General features: G+C 39.2%; 1 protein-coding gene across 2 annotated transcripts; it reads left to right on the forward strand.

Annotated features, from left to right (window-relative positions):
- Positions 1 to 4: 4 nt before the first annotated feature.
- Positions 5 to 15,583, forward strand: Tdp2 (tyrosyl-DNA phosphodiesterase 2). Of its 2 annotated transcripts, XM_046452489.2 has the most exons (7): positions 5 to 290; positions 367 to 452; positions 6,340 to 6,513; positions 7,239 to 7,330; positions 10,359 to 10,477; positions 11,810 to 11,980; positions 14,317 to 15,583. In XM_046452489.2, exons 1-7 carry the CDS (start codon positions 138 to 140, stop codon positions 14,596 to 14,598), a joined length of 1,077 nt encoding a protein of 358 aa, XP_046308445.1. In that variant the 5' UTR covers positions 5 to 137; the 3' UTR covers positions 14,599 to 15,583. The 2 variants fall into 2 exon arrangements, with proteins under 2 accessions (XP_046308445.1, XP_046308446.1); XM_046452490.2 differs by lacking the exons at positions 5 to 290; positions 367 to 452 and adding an exon at positions 4,072 to 4,512.
- The last annotated feature ends 257 nt before the right edge of the window (positions 15,584 to 15,840 follow it).

A 15,840-nucleotide genomic window follows, 5' to 3' on the forward strand; every position in this document is an offset into this window, starting at 1 on the left:
GAACGCGCAGGCGCGTTGTGTCCTCAACGCCGTGGGCCGCAGAGAGCCGAGCGCGTTTCCGGCCGGACTGCTGACTGGGAGCACCGGAGCGTCGGGCGCCTGCGCAGAGCGCGCACGGGCGACGGGCGGCGCGAGTGATGGAGCGGGTGGACTGCGTGGTAGTGGCGCCGGACGAGGGGGAACCCGAGGGGAAGAGGCGGCGGCTTCTGTGCGAGGACTTCGCCTCGGTGGCGCGCTGCGACGCCGGCGTGGCCCAGTGCTACCTGGCCGAGAACGACTGGGAGATGGAAGTACGCTTGGCCGCCTCCGCCCCGCGCCTCGCCTTGCCGCGGCGCCCCCGCTGCAGCTTGTGCCTTTGCCTTTCAGAGAGCGCTGAACTCCTACTTCGAGCCGCCGGTGGAGGAGAGCGCCGAGGAGGGCCGCCCCGGGGAGGCGTCGCCGCCCGCGGCCTGGTGAGCGGGCGCCCGGGGGCGGGCGTCCCGAGCTACGTCCCTGTTTACTTATTTATTTACTTACTTTTTTTGGTTCTGGGGATTGAACGCGGGGGCACTCGACCACTGAGCCACGTGCCAGCCCTGTGCCGTATTTTACCTAGAGGCAGGGTCTCCCCGAGATGCTAAGCTCTCGCCATCGCTGAGGCTGGCTTTGAACTCGCCGTCCTCCTGCCCCCGCCTCCCGAGCCGCCGGGATGACGGGCCTGCGCCCGCGCCCGCGCCCGGATCCCTGTTCTGAGACTGCGGCTGCCCGTTACCCGCTGTCCGCAAGCTTGGCTGACGGGCCTGCGCCACTGCGCCTGGCTCTGATGACAGTTTCACCTGAATTGTACGAAATTTGAAAGGAGTGAGGTTAGATCCTCTTTCAAAAAATGGTAACTTGCCGGGTGTAGTGATGCACACCTGGAATCCCAGCAGCTCGGGAGGCCGAGGCAAGGCTCGCCAGTTCAAAGCCAGCCTCAGCAACTTAGCCAGGCCCCCGGTCACACAAGCGCTCCTGGGTTCAAGCCCTGCTACTCTCCTCCCTCCCAAGAATGGTTACTTGAAGTCTCCTTGTTTTCTGTTTGTTTGCTCTCTGCTGGCCAACCAGAACAGTAGGTTTTGGTGGTGGTTTTAATCCACACTCCTTTTATTTAAGTGACCTGTCCCCAGTTCCTGCTTTATTGCTCATAAAATAAAGCCCATTTGCCTTATAAGTTCCATTGTCACTCTGCCTATCATTCCAGGATGTTCATCTGCCACCCTCTTTTTCCTTTTACGGGAAGAATTCCAGACATCAAACTTTCATTTATTCCAGTGGACCATATTTGTTTTTCTTTATTACCTTTGCTTGAGACTTTCTCTTTCTCCTTCCTTTCTTACTAATATTTATCTTAGAGGACTCAGTTTAGGCATGATACCTGCTGAAAATTTCATGACCTTTCAAGTCTGGATAAGCTTCCCCCTTTAGGTACTTGTGTATAGCATCTTGGGTGGTCGTTGTCATAACTTGCCCCATACTCTTAACTGTGGTTCAGTATTTTATATCTTCTACTACACTACACGTTTGGTAAAGACATCTGTTTTATTTATTATTGATTTCTCAAAAATATGACACAATATTTGGCAGGTAATAGTCTCAGCTAGTGTGTGTTGAATTATGAAGTTCTTCCCACTTTATGGATAGCCTGTACTGTTGGCTAGTCACAGTGCAGACTCTTTTCTGAGTCATTGTCTGTTATTTGTAACAGACTGATAAATCAAAACAAAGTAAGTGAACTCCTTGATATAGGTCCTCACAAAAAATGTACTGAGTTGAGTAGTGTGACATGGGGGCTATTAGAAGTCCCCTACTCTAGAATGGTACCTTGGTAGGGGGGGGAAAGTTATAAGGCTGTAGTCTGTTGTCTCTTAAACCTCTGAGCAACTACTGAGAAGACTGCGGCTTTAGTTTTCTCAGCTCTCCTGAGGAAAATAGAGAAAGGTCAAGCTTCTGGGTGTTTCTAATGCGTAAATAGTCATGTATCATGACCTGATTAGATTTTTGATGTTGGCTTTAGGAAGATTTTGTGACCAGAAAAATTGAAGCCGCTGCACAAGGGCTTTGATTATGTTAAAGCAGTGGGTAGAACCTTCAGTAAATTCCTAAGATATTAGCAAAAACAAACAACACTAAAGTGATTTAGCCTCTACATTAGAATCTATATTTAGTGTGTCTCAGGAGAGACAAGGAAAATTTTTCTTAAAACCAGGTGTGCTGTGTTGAATCTTAGCTACGGATTAAAATTACCTGGGGAGTTAAAAAAAAAAAATTTTTGTCCTGGGGCCCCACTCCATAGAGAACTTAATTAGTGTGAAGTGGGACCCATTTATTCCTTATCGACTTTTAAAAAATATTTTTTAGTTGTAGATGGACACAATGTCTTTATTTTATTTTATTTATTTATGTGGTGCTGAGGATCGAACCCAGTGCCTCACACATTCGAGGCAAGTGCTCAACCACTGGGTCATAACCCCAGTCCCACCTTATTGACCTTTTTTTTTTTTTTTTAAGGAGCTCCGGTGATTCTGATGTTGAGCCTGCCTCTTGCATGTTTCTGTTCACAGCGTTCTTACTCCTAACCAACAGCATGACACTGCCTGGGGATTTGTTAGACATGCCAAATCTCAGGTCCCCTCCCAAACCTGCTGAATCATAATCTGCATTTTGACAAGACCTCAGGTGATTTAAAGCCGAGGAACTCTGTTCTCAAACATAGAACCTAAGGCATCAGATAGACTAAAGCATTTACTACTGGAGAGGAAGTCAAGTTCAGTTTCCTTATTATTTCTGTTCAACACTAGTTTTGGAGTTTGTTTCTCTCTCCATTTTTCTGAATGGAAGTTTTTATTGCAGTTCTTTGGGTACTTTTCCCACATTAAGTATTATGGATACTTATGGAACTTATTATGGATATTTATGCATAAATTACACACATGGTGTTGGATTACAGTGAAACAAGGAGAAGAACTAATAGTGCAGTAAATAAGATCATAAATTCTGGAGCCAAAATGCAAAGATATAAATCCACCTGTGCCATTTAGTAACCGAGTAACCTTTCTCTTGAGGTATGTAATAGTACCTACCTCATTGGGGTTGTTCTAAGGATTGAATGAGTTAATAGATATAAGACCCTTGGAATAGGCCTGGCACTTAGGAAGAGGTCAGTAAATGTCAGCTCTGATTAAGAACACTATTGTGCTTTATTCATGACAATCCCATCTATTGGGACTTTGGATTGTCTTCCATTGAGGAGAGTAGAAAGAGTGCTTACATTTTGTATGAAGTAGTTACAGGTGGTCATCTTTAAACTTTGAAAGGAAGATTGGGCACAGTGGTGCATACTTGTAATCCCAGCAACTTGAAATAGGATTCTAAGTTTGAGGACAGCTTCTACAATTTAGTGCAAGACCCTGACTCAAAAAAATAGAAAGGGGTGGGGATGTAACTCAGTGGTAGAGCACCCCTGGGTTCTGTGCTGATCAGATCCTTTAGTCACAGCAGTGAGAAAGCTGACTAAAACAATTATGATCAAGAATTAATTTACCTTACATAGCTATATGACGTAGTACTTTTATGTGTCTGACCGTACAATTTGTTCGTACCAGCATCACCCCCAAACACCCAAGTAATGTGATGTTAAATTTAAGATGGCTGGGGCTGGGACTGTAGCTCAGTGGTAGAGCGCTTGCCTCGCATGCATGAGGCACTGGGTTCAATCCTCAGCACCACATAAAAATGAATTTTAAAAAATACAGATAGTTTGTCCATCTACAACTAAAAAAATTTTTAAAAATAAATTTAAGATGGCTACAAGGTAACTAAATGATAGGAATTTTTCAGCTCCATTATAATCTTATGGGATCACTGTCACATATGCAGCCCAGTTCAGTACTATACACATTTTAAAATATATAACTGTGGAAGAAAAAAATTGGACAAAAGTGAAGGGCTGATATTCCTGCTTTTTTTTTTTATGCTTCCAGTGAAAGAGGAAGGTGCTAACATTCTTGACAAAATACTGGAATCATTTAGCTTTTTCTCTTTGGCAATAAGAGTTTGAAAAAATATACAATAGTAAATAATTATTGAGGAAGAAAGAGCTTTTGGGGAGGATAAAACTCAAAGGAAAGTTTTGCACTTACACATTTTTTTTTTTTATGCTCTCAAATGTGGTGTATAAAAAAGACAACTTAAAAGATTTATATTTTGTTTCAAAATGGTCATTAAGTTCATCTGGCACCAAGATAGATGTTGGCTTCTAAACACAGTTCTTCACTAAAAGGAGCAAGGGCCTCTTAGAAATGAGTGATTTCAGAGCAAAGGCAAGTTAAGCTACTTATAAAGAAAAAGTGTTTTTTTCAGTTCACAGTTTTGGAATCTGAAAGTCTAAACAACATGGCACAGGCTCTGGAGAGGGCCTGGTATGGCACATGGATGACAGGAGTACATGCAGGCGGACCAATCACATCTTGACACAGGAAGCCAGAGAGTGACTAGGTAGGCTCAGGGTTTTTTTAAAGAACCCACTCTTGTGAGAACTTGTTCCCTGAATCCAGTATTCCTTCTAAGGACAGGAATCCCACTGACCTAAGGACTTCCACAAGGGCCCACTCCTTAAAAATCCCAGTACTGCCGCCCCGGGAACCAAGCCTCAAACACATGAATATATGCTTAACAAACAACATCTAAGCCATAGCAGTCAGCATTAAGTTAATTAAAACTATAGATTTCTTGAATTTATAGTTTATAAATACTTAGCAGTCATCTTTTTTTAATATTATTTTATTTATTTATATGTGGTGCTGAGGTTCAAACCCAGGGCCTCACATGCAGGCGAGTGTTCTACCTCTGAGCCACACCTCAGCCCCTTAGCAGTCATCTTTAATGTTTTCTCTCTCCACTCATTTATTTGGGGCCTTAATGTGGGTGCAGTAGAGTTTGGGTAGAACTATGGACTGGAGAACTTAAATATGGCCTCTCATGGCAGTCTTAAGATAGTCCGGCCTCTAAGGGGCAACTCAGGGTTCCAAAAGGCCTGAGTGGAAGCTGCAGGGCTTATGACCAAGCCTCAGAAGTCCTAGCATATCCCTTCCACTGTACTGTCCTCCATTCGTCAAACAAGTCACTAAAGTCCAATTCAAGGGGAGGAATACTAGACTTCCCCACTCAACTAAGGAAATAGAAAAGGATTTGCAGTTGTTTTTTTAATCTAAAACAGTGAGCGCTTACTTTAAATAACATAATCCAAGTAAATTTGGAACTCTTACATTTCCTAGTCTATTTTGAGGCTCTGGTTGTTTTATGCGCATGTGTGATGTGGGGGCCCCAACCCAGGACTTTGCACATGCTAGGCAAGCATGCTACCCCTGAGCTACATCACCAGCCCTCTTAAAAAATTATTTTAATGACACCTGAAGGATATTGAATTGGTTATAACTATGTAAGTGAGCAAACATTTGGATAACACAGAATCTATTTTTCCTCAGTCATTTAACATTTAGTCTTCTATGAACAGATATTTTTAGGGCTTTCTTAAATTTCACTTACGGGTTAATCCCCACAACCTTGCCTCAGCAGGAGTAGCTTAGAGATTTCGTAGAAATGGAATGTAGAAATGTAACAGTGGTCCACTTTATTCTTTGAATTAGCCCTTGCTACTCTGCCACTGTGACTTATTTTTAAATGGACATGTTTTTTTCTCTTCCTCTTTGCCTGCTCTTCCCTAATCTTGGGGGAAACAGGATTACCTTTCTTCCCCATCTAGGCAGGGTTATCTGTCCTTGAGCACTCACCGACCACAGGAACAAAGTAATTCAGACTTTGGGGATGGTACCAGAAATCTCAGAAATGACCCTCTCATATTAACAAGTGAAATTCAAATCCAGTAAAAGCCCCCTGTTCCCCTTGGTGGGCAGAATCACAGCCTCTGGGACAGGAGTTGCCTGTGCTGCTCTTTTGCTGGCAAAGCTAGAAAACTTCTTTTTCCTATAAATAAATAAAGGGGGACTACAGCTCAGTTGGTAGAGTGCTTGCAAAGGGGGACTACAGCTCAGTTGGTAGAGTGCTTGCCTCGTATGCACAAGGCCCTGGGTTCAATCCCCAGCACCACAAAATAAATGATAACATAATTAATTAATTTTAAGCTGAGTACCCTTTATCTGAAATGCTTGGAACAAGAAGTGTTTCAGTCTGGGAGGACATTTTGGATTTTCTAATTAGGTATTCTTAGTCTATATCTGCAAAATAAGGGCTACAAATACAAAAGAATTTTTAATCAATATATAGATTATTTGCAAAGTTGTGTATTATTCTGATCTTTGCTAGTGTTGACCTAACCAGTGAAGAAACAACTGATTCCACCAGTTCAAAAATCAGCCTATCTGAAAATACTCAGCAAGAAGATGGCAGCATGTTCTCTCTCATTACGTGGAATATTGATGGATTGGATCTAAACAGTCTGCAGGAGAGGGCTCGTGGGGTGTGTTCCTACTTAACTTTGTAAGTATCACTTTTGTTGATCATTTACTATGACAATGTGTCTTATATAGCTATGGAATGACAGCTCAGTGTTGTGGGCTTTAGAATTAGATTTAGGTTCACAGGAGAAACTTGTGAGGTGATTGCCTCCAAGAGTAGCATCTTGAGGTGGGACAGATAGGAAATACCAATTTTTGTTAGAAGCCTTCTAGAATTATTTTACACAGTAAACTTTGTGTGTAATTACTATAACTACTGTGAAATTAAAATTCAATGATCTGTTTTTACCCTGCACCAGTTAGTGACTTGGACAAACCACTTAAGTTTTCTGGAGTTTAGTTTTCTCACTATTTTAAGAGAATCAACAGAGATAACATTGAAAGCATCTATTAAAGGGCAAGATCATTATAGGTTCTCAAGTCATTCAGTGTGTTTTGGTGGTGGATTTTTGTTTTTATGGTGCTAGGGATTATGTCCAGGACCTCACACAAGCTGGGCAAGTGCTCTGACTCTGAGCTACATCCCTGGCCTTTGTTCTTTTTAATTTGATCGTAATAGTGCTGAGTGTTAAGTAACATAAATCTTTCTCATTTTATCATGACTCAAAGGTCAGTATAAATGTTGGATATTAAGTGCCCTAGAGGGTAACAGTTTTACGTTTCTTACACTGTGGAGTTTCTTTCATTGAGGTAGCTGAAAATGAATGGTATACCTAGTATTTACATTCAATTGATGTTTCTAAATAGGTACAGCCCAGATGTAATATTTCTACAGGAAGTTATTCCCCCATATTATAGCTATCTAAAGAAGAGAGCAAGGAGTTACGAAATTATTACAGGTAACACTTTTCCTGTTATTTAATTTGTCTTTTTCTTTGAAAAACAGATGAAAGAGCTGAGCAGGGTGGCACATCTTTATAATCATTTATAATCTCAGCAATTTGGGAGACTGAGAGAGGAGGATCACAAGTTTGAGGCCAGCCTCAGCATTTTAGCAAAGTCCTAAGCAACTTAGTGAGACCCTGTCTCAAAATTTAAAAATGAAAAGGGCTGGGGATGTGCCTTAGTGGTTAAGCACCCTGGGTTCAATCCCCAGTACCTCCCCCTGCCTGCCTCCCCCCGCCCCCCCAAAAAAATAGATTAAAGAGATAGAGCAAAGTTTAAGTTAACCTAATGGAGTATAGAGAAGAAAAAGCACAAATATAAGTTTCAGGGAAAAAAGGTATAAGATTTCTAAAATAATTATAGGAGAATATTACATAAAGTTTAGGGTTAACAAATGTGAAAAAGTAGTTGAAATGTCTGATTTTTTTGAAAAATGTAATGTACTACAATTTGAAACACTGGCTGTGTTTTTGGTGGAATTCAGTTAAATTGTGTGTGCTGGGATATCACCAGGGCCTGTCTGTGCTGAACATGTGCTCTGCCACTTGAGCTGCCCCCTGAGCATAGTTATTAGTCATTTTAAGCATGATAGTTACATTGTGGTTATGCTTTTTCAGAGTCTTTATTCTTTTTTTGTCCCCCTTGTCTTTTTGCCCTGAATAATTTGATTTTTTTAAATTTTCCATTTATTTTGTTTTTGCTAAGTATGTTTATCGTAGCACTTGGCCATATCTCCTGGTTTTGATATTCAGTATTTTCTGGGTTTTTTTTTTTTGTTGTTGTTGTTTTTAATTTTTGCTTTTACTTAGTATACTGTATTTAATTTTAGTTTATTCTTGAATCCATGACTGTAAGGGAAAAGAGTCTCTCAATCTCTGTTTGTTCCTCTTTGTGGGCTTCTTTTCGGCATGTTCTTGGGGGATTCTTTATGTCTCTCTTATTTTGTATTTCTTGTTTTCTGAATCCCATGCCTTGCTGTTCCTCAGTTTACTTCTTCATTTTTGGGGGGAGCCAATCCCTTGAATTACTTTTTAAGAAGTAGTTCATTGAGTAGTGAAGTTTTTAAATCCTAGAATATTGAAAATGCCTTTGTTCTAGCCTCATATAGTTGGTTGATAATTTTAAATGGATGTAGATTTCTAGGTAGGAAAGTCATTTCCCCGTGAATTTTGAAGACACTGCCTCAGTGTCTTCTAGTTTACAATGGAGGTGATGCAACTATCTTAACTTTTGGGATATATTCATTTTAATTTTATAGGCTTTCTGTTCACTGAACAGTTTTCTTTCTTATATACTTTCTTTCTTTCTTTTTTAGTTGTAAAAATGAACACTATACCTTTATTTTGTTTTTGTTTTTTTATTGATTTGTATGTGGTGCCAAGGATCAAGCCCAGTGCCTCACACATGCTAGGCAAGTGCTCTACCACTGAGCTACAGCCCCAGCCCCTTATGTTTCTTCTTGATTAATGAATACTGCAGCTTATTTCTAAGAGCCATCTTTCTTCTTGTTGTTGGTTTTAGGTTTTAATCTGTGTGCCTTCACTTCCTTCTCATCTCTTTTGATCTATTTTTGTGTCAGTCATGTTACCTTAGACCTGATACTTAAATGTCGAGGAATCCTTGGCTCTTGATACAGTTAAATGCAGGGTACTAAAGAACCGATTGCAACTTAATATTTCTGGGCAAGTTTGGGTAGTACACCTCACCAGAGGTGAGGGAAGCATTCGTTCATTTTAGAGCCAATTGCTTATTGAGTTGAGGGAGATCCCCGATTGTCTGTGTGTCAGTGTGTAGAAGCCTTTAACCTGAAACCATTCAGTTGCTTTAAGAAAAAATTCTTCTTAAGCCAGGATTGTGTGTAGCACATGCCTGTAGTTCCAGCTGAGGCAGGAGGATTGCTTACGTCCAGGAATTCAAGATTAGGCTAGTCAACATAGCTGGACCTGAGACCTCCATCTCAAGAAAAACAAAATAAGAGGAATAAATTCCTTAGCTCTGTCTCTGGGTGTTGGTGGTGTGCTTGTATTGCCTTCTTGCTAGTAGGAGGTCAGTGGGAGGGAGCAGCTGAGGCACCCTCTCTTGAGTAGGCACACCTTCATTTTATCCTTGTTTCTAGTCCACACCTCACTCATTCTCCTCTCACCCCTCCCATAACAGCTGGTGATCTCTAGTCTCCTATTAGTATCGGACCACTGGCTGCCCAGAGGTGTAGAAGACCTTTGGGATGTGTTTAGCCCCGTAGTCAGTCCTTCTCCTGGCCTCCTGTCCTGAGGTCAGCACCTGTCTTCTGTAGTAGCCTTATGGTCCAGTCCTGTTTCCACTCTTTGGTGGAACAAGCCTGCTTGCTTCTCCTTGGTGGTCCTCTATCTGCACTCAACTGGTTCCCCGCTGTGCTGATAAACCAGTTACCACTTGTTTCCATGCTCTCTCTTTTCTGCTGTTGGGAACTTTAATTCGCTGTGCTTCTCTTCTTATTCTCTTTCCTTCTGACAGGTTTATATCTTTCTAAATTTTTTTATTCATTTGTAACAATTTTTCTTCTAGCGTGAGATGTAAATACATATAGTATGATATATAAATTCATCTAGATTTGCCTTAGTTTAAGTCTCATCTACTCTATACCAGAAATTTCTCAAATTTTCTCATTTGATATTGGCATCAAGTTAACTACCTGTGCATTTCTTTCTTTCTATTCTTTATTTTTAAAAATTTTTTGCTAGGGATTGAACTCAGGGCCTCGCACGTGGTAAACAAATACTCTACCTGAACTACACCCCCATCTCTGTTTATTTTTATTTTTTTATGTCTTCCATGCTTCTGATAAAACTTTGGGATGGGACAGGTAAACATAGGCTAGATTGGTCGTGAGCTATTTTGAAGAAGTTTAGAGATTTAGATCCATTTAAATATGTTACCTTTTGTTATAAAATCTTCAGTAAAGAAACTTGTGATAAACTGAATTTTTCCCTCACACATTTGAAGGTCATGAAGAGGGATATTTCACAGCTATAATGTTGAAGAAATCAAGAGTGAAATTAAAAAGCCAAGAGATTATTCCTTTTCCAAGTACCAAAATGATGAGGAACCTTTTGTGTGTTCATGTAAGTCATTTAAATTTGAGGTGTTTTTCTTTTTTTTTTTTAAGAATTTTTAAAAGCAATCCCATGATGTTGTCTAGTTTTAGAAAACATTTTTTAAACCACTACAGAAAAATTTGCTCCTTATATATAGTCTTTTAAGTAGTCTTAAAAAACTTTGTTGAATTATAGATAGGCATGTAAAAATAGAATTCTTAACCGGTTAGATTTTTCCTAAAAATATTTGAGAGTTTTCTAACATTGTACATTTACTTCTTAAAAAACGTTTATACTCGATGTAATTCTATTTGACTCTGTTGTTGTTTGTGAGGCTTATAAAAGTGAATCAAATAGGTCTTGCTTTTATACAGTTGATAGATTAGTGAGGGAGAGATTGTGTATATAGTAAATAAAGAGGTGTAAGTGGTATTGTGTGTAAATTAAGAGAAAGGAGAAATGACTATTAGCCTTATTGTACAGGTGGGGAAATCACCATGTACAGACACTTAGGAGTTACAAGAGGTGTTTGTGTACAGGTATGGACAAGCCTTCTCTGCATTTGGGTGCAGAGGCATGAAGTCAATAGCGTACAGGAGGTTGACAAGTAAGCATGGTCCAGATTATAGAAGGGCATGAATCCTATATGAAAGAATTATACTTGGTTCTGCAAACTTTAGTATAATATCAAATCCTATGTTGTTAATATCTTAAATGCAAAAGGTAAATGGTTCTCAATTAAGTGACTTTTTATTTATTTTTCAATACTAGGGATCAAACCAGGAGTGCTATATCGTTGAGCTATATCCTCAGCACACCAACACACACACACACACACACACACACACCCTTCTCCCCACTGCCCCCAATTTTGAGACAGGGTCTGTCTAAGTTTCCCAGGCTGGCCTTGAATTTGTGATCCTCCTTCCTTAGCCTCCTAAATTACTGGAATTATATAGGTGTGCACCACTACACCCAGCTTGAGTGTCATTTTTTGAGTACCTGTGTGCCAGGTCCTAAATAATATAACAATAAATAAGAACCATTTGTGCTTGAAAATAATTTATGGCTTTGGAGAGAAATTTCTATCTTAATTTAGTCTGGAGGCTTTAACAGAAGCCTGTGCGGTGTGCAGTAGGCATCTAGAGGAGAGAACTAATGGCCTGGAGAACCTGGGGAAGTGCAGGTAGCATGTGCTTGCTAAACAGCTTTCTTGGTGCCAGGGCTAGTACAGTACACTTCTTCCATCAAGAGGAATAGTAAAATATTTACCAGTTGATTGAATAGTGTGCAATTTTGTTACCATCGTCCAGCATTAGTGATCATTGGTCATTTTAATAATTATGCATCTTGTTGCAGGTGAGTTTGTCTGAAAATGACCTTTACCTTATGACTTCCCATTTGGAGAGCACCAGAGGACATGCCAAGGAACGAATGAGTCAGTTACAAATGGTATTAAAGAAAATGCAAGAGGCGCCAGAGTCAGCCACGGTTATATTTGCTGGAGATACAAACTTACGGGATCAGGAAGTGAGTAACCAGTCAGTCCAGTGTCTGTGAAGAAGTTATTGCTATGGAAGCTAATTTAGGTTCCTTTGATCAAAGCCGTTGAAACTAGGACCTTTGATCACTCAAAGTGTATACATAACCTTGTAAATGCAAGGCAGAAAATACTTGTTTAGCCTTTGCTGAATATATACATACCTAGGGGTAAGAGAGACTCTAATTAGCGAAAACAAATGTAGCATGTGAAATAGATAACATGAAACAAATGTATATATGGAATTTAATAAGAGGCATATAGAGAAAATAATGTTTAGAGGAATTTAGAAAAGGTTAAGTTTATTTGCTTCATTCCTACTTGCGAGGTGAAAAGAACTGAAAAGTTTGACCATATTAGTTAACCCTTTGTCTTCTGAAATTCTTTTTTTATTTTATTTATGTATCCAGGGGTTCTGGAAATTGAACCCAGGGCCTCACACATGGAAGGCAAGTGCTCTACCACTGAGCTACATCCCCATCCCCCCAATTTTGTCAAGTTTTATTCTGCATACTTAGAAATTTGAGATTTTAAAACCATGAAAGATATTCAGTCACACTAATAATTAACAAAATGTAATGGTATATTTCTAGACAAAAATCTTTATATTGATATGTCATAATAATTATCAATATATTTACTCCCTTTTCCTGCCATCACTGTGTCCAGGACTAAAAGTTTCTGTCCCCTCAGTTTAGTTGAGATAGCGTAGGGATTTTTTAGGACCTCAAAAAATTAAATGTAGAATTATTATATGATCTCCGGGCTGGGGTTGTGGCTCAGTGATAGAGCACTTGCCTTGCACATGTGAGGCACTGGGGTCAATCCTCAGCATCTCATATAAATAAATAAAGGTATTGTGTCCATCTACAACTAAAAAATAAAAACTTAACAACAACAAAAAGAATTATTATCTGGTCTAGAATTCTGCTTCTAGATATTCACCTAGAAGAAGTGAAAGGTAAGGACTTATACAGATATTTGTATGCCCTTGTTCACAGCAGTGTTATTCACAATCCCTAAAAGGTACAAGCAGGGCTGGGGTTGTGGCTTAGTGGTAGAGCGCTCGCCTAGCACAGGCAAGGCCCTGGGTTCATTCCCCAGCACCACATAAGATAAATAATAAAGATGTTGTGTCCACCTACAACTAAAAAATAAATACTGAAAAAAAAAAAATAGTACAAGCAACCCAAGTGTAATTGTACATAATATATACATACAGTGTAATATTATTGAGGCTTAAAAGGGAAGGAAATTTTAGCTACTGGCAGTGGTGCATACTTGTAATCTCAGTGACTCAGGAGGCTGAGGCAGGAGGTTGCAAATTCAAGGCCAGCCTTGGCAACTTGGCAAGATCCTATCTCAGAAAAGGATAGGGGTGCTCCAGATATAACTCGGTGGTAGCTCAGATTCAATCCCCAGTGCCACAAAAATAAAATTAAAAAAAAAAAAAAAAAGTTTGACATATGCCACACGCTAATAAATCTTAAATTATTCTAACTGAATGAAGCCAGTCCACGCAGTTCAAAATATTATGCTATTTCTCTTACATGAAAAACAGAATGACAACTGCCAAGGACTGGGAGGACACAGAAATTGTGAATTGGTGTTATTAATGGATATAAAGTTTCATACAGAGGAGAGGGTCTAGAGATGGATGGTGGTGATGGTTGCACAACAATGTGAATATACTTAATCTCAAAGAATCGTGTTCTTAAAAATGGCTAGAATGATAAACTTTGTGTAGTACAGATTTTACTATAAACAGATACAACTTTATTTTGTGTTTATTTATTTGGTGCTGGGAATTGAACCCAGGGCCTCAAACATGCAAACATATACTCTATTACTGAGCTATGCCCAGGCCACAAAAAATTTTTAAATCCTGGATTTGAATGGGAGAAAGCTCAATTTTGTTCGTGTGCTTAAAATATAAATGCTCTATGTCTAAATTTGTAGTGTAGTAGTTTTTTCCTTCTCATGTAAGTTCAGTTTTCAAAAACTAACAGCAATAACTGAAGCCTTAGTGTTCAGCCTTCTGTATTTTATCTGACACCCAGAATTAGTATTCATGGCAGAAGAGAAGGGACAAATTTTGAACCTCTATAGCTCTCTCAATATTTATATATTACCTATGTATTACCCTGTAGCATTATGCTTCTTATTATGTTTCTAGTTATATCACATTAAGCATTAACAAATCATTTTTGGCATTCTGGTTTAAAATGTTACACATAGATATGATAATAGCAAACACTTTTTTAAATAAGAAAAAAAAAAACAGTGTGAATCATCATCCTTTTTTTCTTCTTCTTCTTCTTTTCAGGTCACTAAATGTGGTGGGTTACCTGACAACATCTTGGATGTGTGGGAGTTTTTGGGCAAACCTAAGCATTGCCAGTACACATGGGACACACAGATGAACTCCAATCTTGGAATATCTGCCGCTTGTAAGCTTCGTTTTGATCGGATATTTTTCAGAGCAGCAGCAGAAGAGGGCCACATTATTCCCCGAAGTTTGGACCTCCTTGGGTTGGAGAAACTGGACTGTGGTAGATTTCCTAGTGATCACTGGGGTCTTCTGTGCAACTTAGATGTGATATTGTGAAATGTTTTCACATGTGAGTTTAAATGTTTGAGTAGACTTCTGAACTTTTTGCAGGTATCGTTTCTACCTATCTGGAAAGGTAGGTTTCATATAGAGGAATTAATATACTGGAAAATTGTTTCAGAAAAAAAAAAAGATTTTATAGATTATGTTCTCAGAATTCTGAATTAAATATTAATGTCTGAGGCTGGGGATATAGCTCAATTGGTAGAGTGCTTGTCTTGCATGCATGAGGTCCTGGGTTCAATCCCTAGCACCCCCCCCCCCACACACACACACAAATAATAATAATGTCTGTTTAAACATGCCTGTGTTCAGAATGTGAGGTCATTTAGTGAAAGGGCATAAATTCTGTGGGAGCTCTGTCAGTGTTCATAGCTTCCAGATAGATTCCCACCAGGGGCCACCTTATCTCGGGACTAACCTTTATAGTGTTTTTCAATCAGGCACCAAAATAGTAATAATTTTTAAAAGTCACTGAAAGAAAAAACAGATTACTTAGTTCCTGGACCTGGATCTCTTATCATATTTCACAAGTTTAGATAATCTCAAAAGAAAAAGCCACACTCCTCTGTTGTTAGTAAGTGACAGCTATCCTGCATCCAACTTAAATAGTACATAATTGGTAAGCTATAAATGAAGTCTTATGATTTAAAATTTCTTAACTTTTTTCTGATTAATGGTGTAGGTATGTTGCTAACAAAGGCAAAATTAGTCTTGATAATGATTAAAATCAGATTTATAACAGCATGGATCCTTTTTCCTAAGAGAAAAATAAATACATAAAGAGAAATAACCTTTTAGTTTTGCTACTTGTAAGATAGAGCTATTTTACAATAAATGAATTAAGAGTATTTTTTTCTTTTTCTTTTTTCTTTTTTTTTTTAAGTTTAAAATGTGCTTTAAAGTTTGTCTGTGTGTGTATGTAGGGGGGTGACCCCAAGAGAAATGTACTGTAAATAAAGAATTTTGTGTTTATAGTTTAGTGTGTTTCTGTGTTCCCTATTTCTGGCTCCACTGCTGTTACTTCAACCTTTTATGAAAGAAAACAGCTTCCTATGTTTCCTCCCCCTCAAGGAATCATCAAGAATAATTTTCTTTCTTAGTACATAAAAATGCCGTGGCAAAAACTAGAATGAGAAGTTACAGGACCTTATTTTCATCAGTGGTTAACTGAAACACCTATTTGATTGTTGTGATGTTCCCTTTGCAATGACTCTGGAAAGGAGTTTTACATGTTAA

Source organism: Marmota monax, unplaced genomic scaffold, assembly GCF_021218885.2.
Source record: "Marmota monax isolate L192 unplaced genomic scaffold, Marmota_monax_Labrador192_F-V1.1 WCK01_AAM20220418_F8-fsc00141, whole genome shotgun sequence".
NCBI lineage: Eukaryota > Metazoa > Chordata > Mammalia > Rodentia > Sciuridae > Marmota > Marmota monax.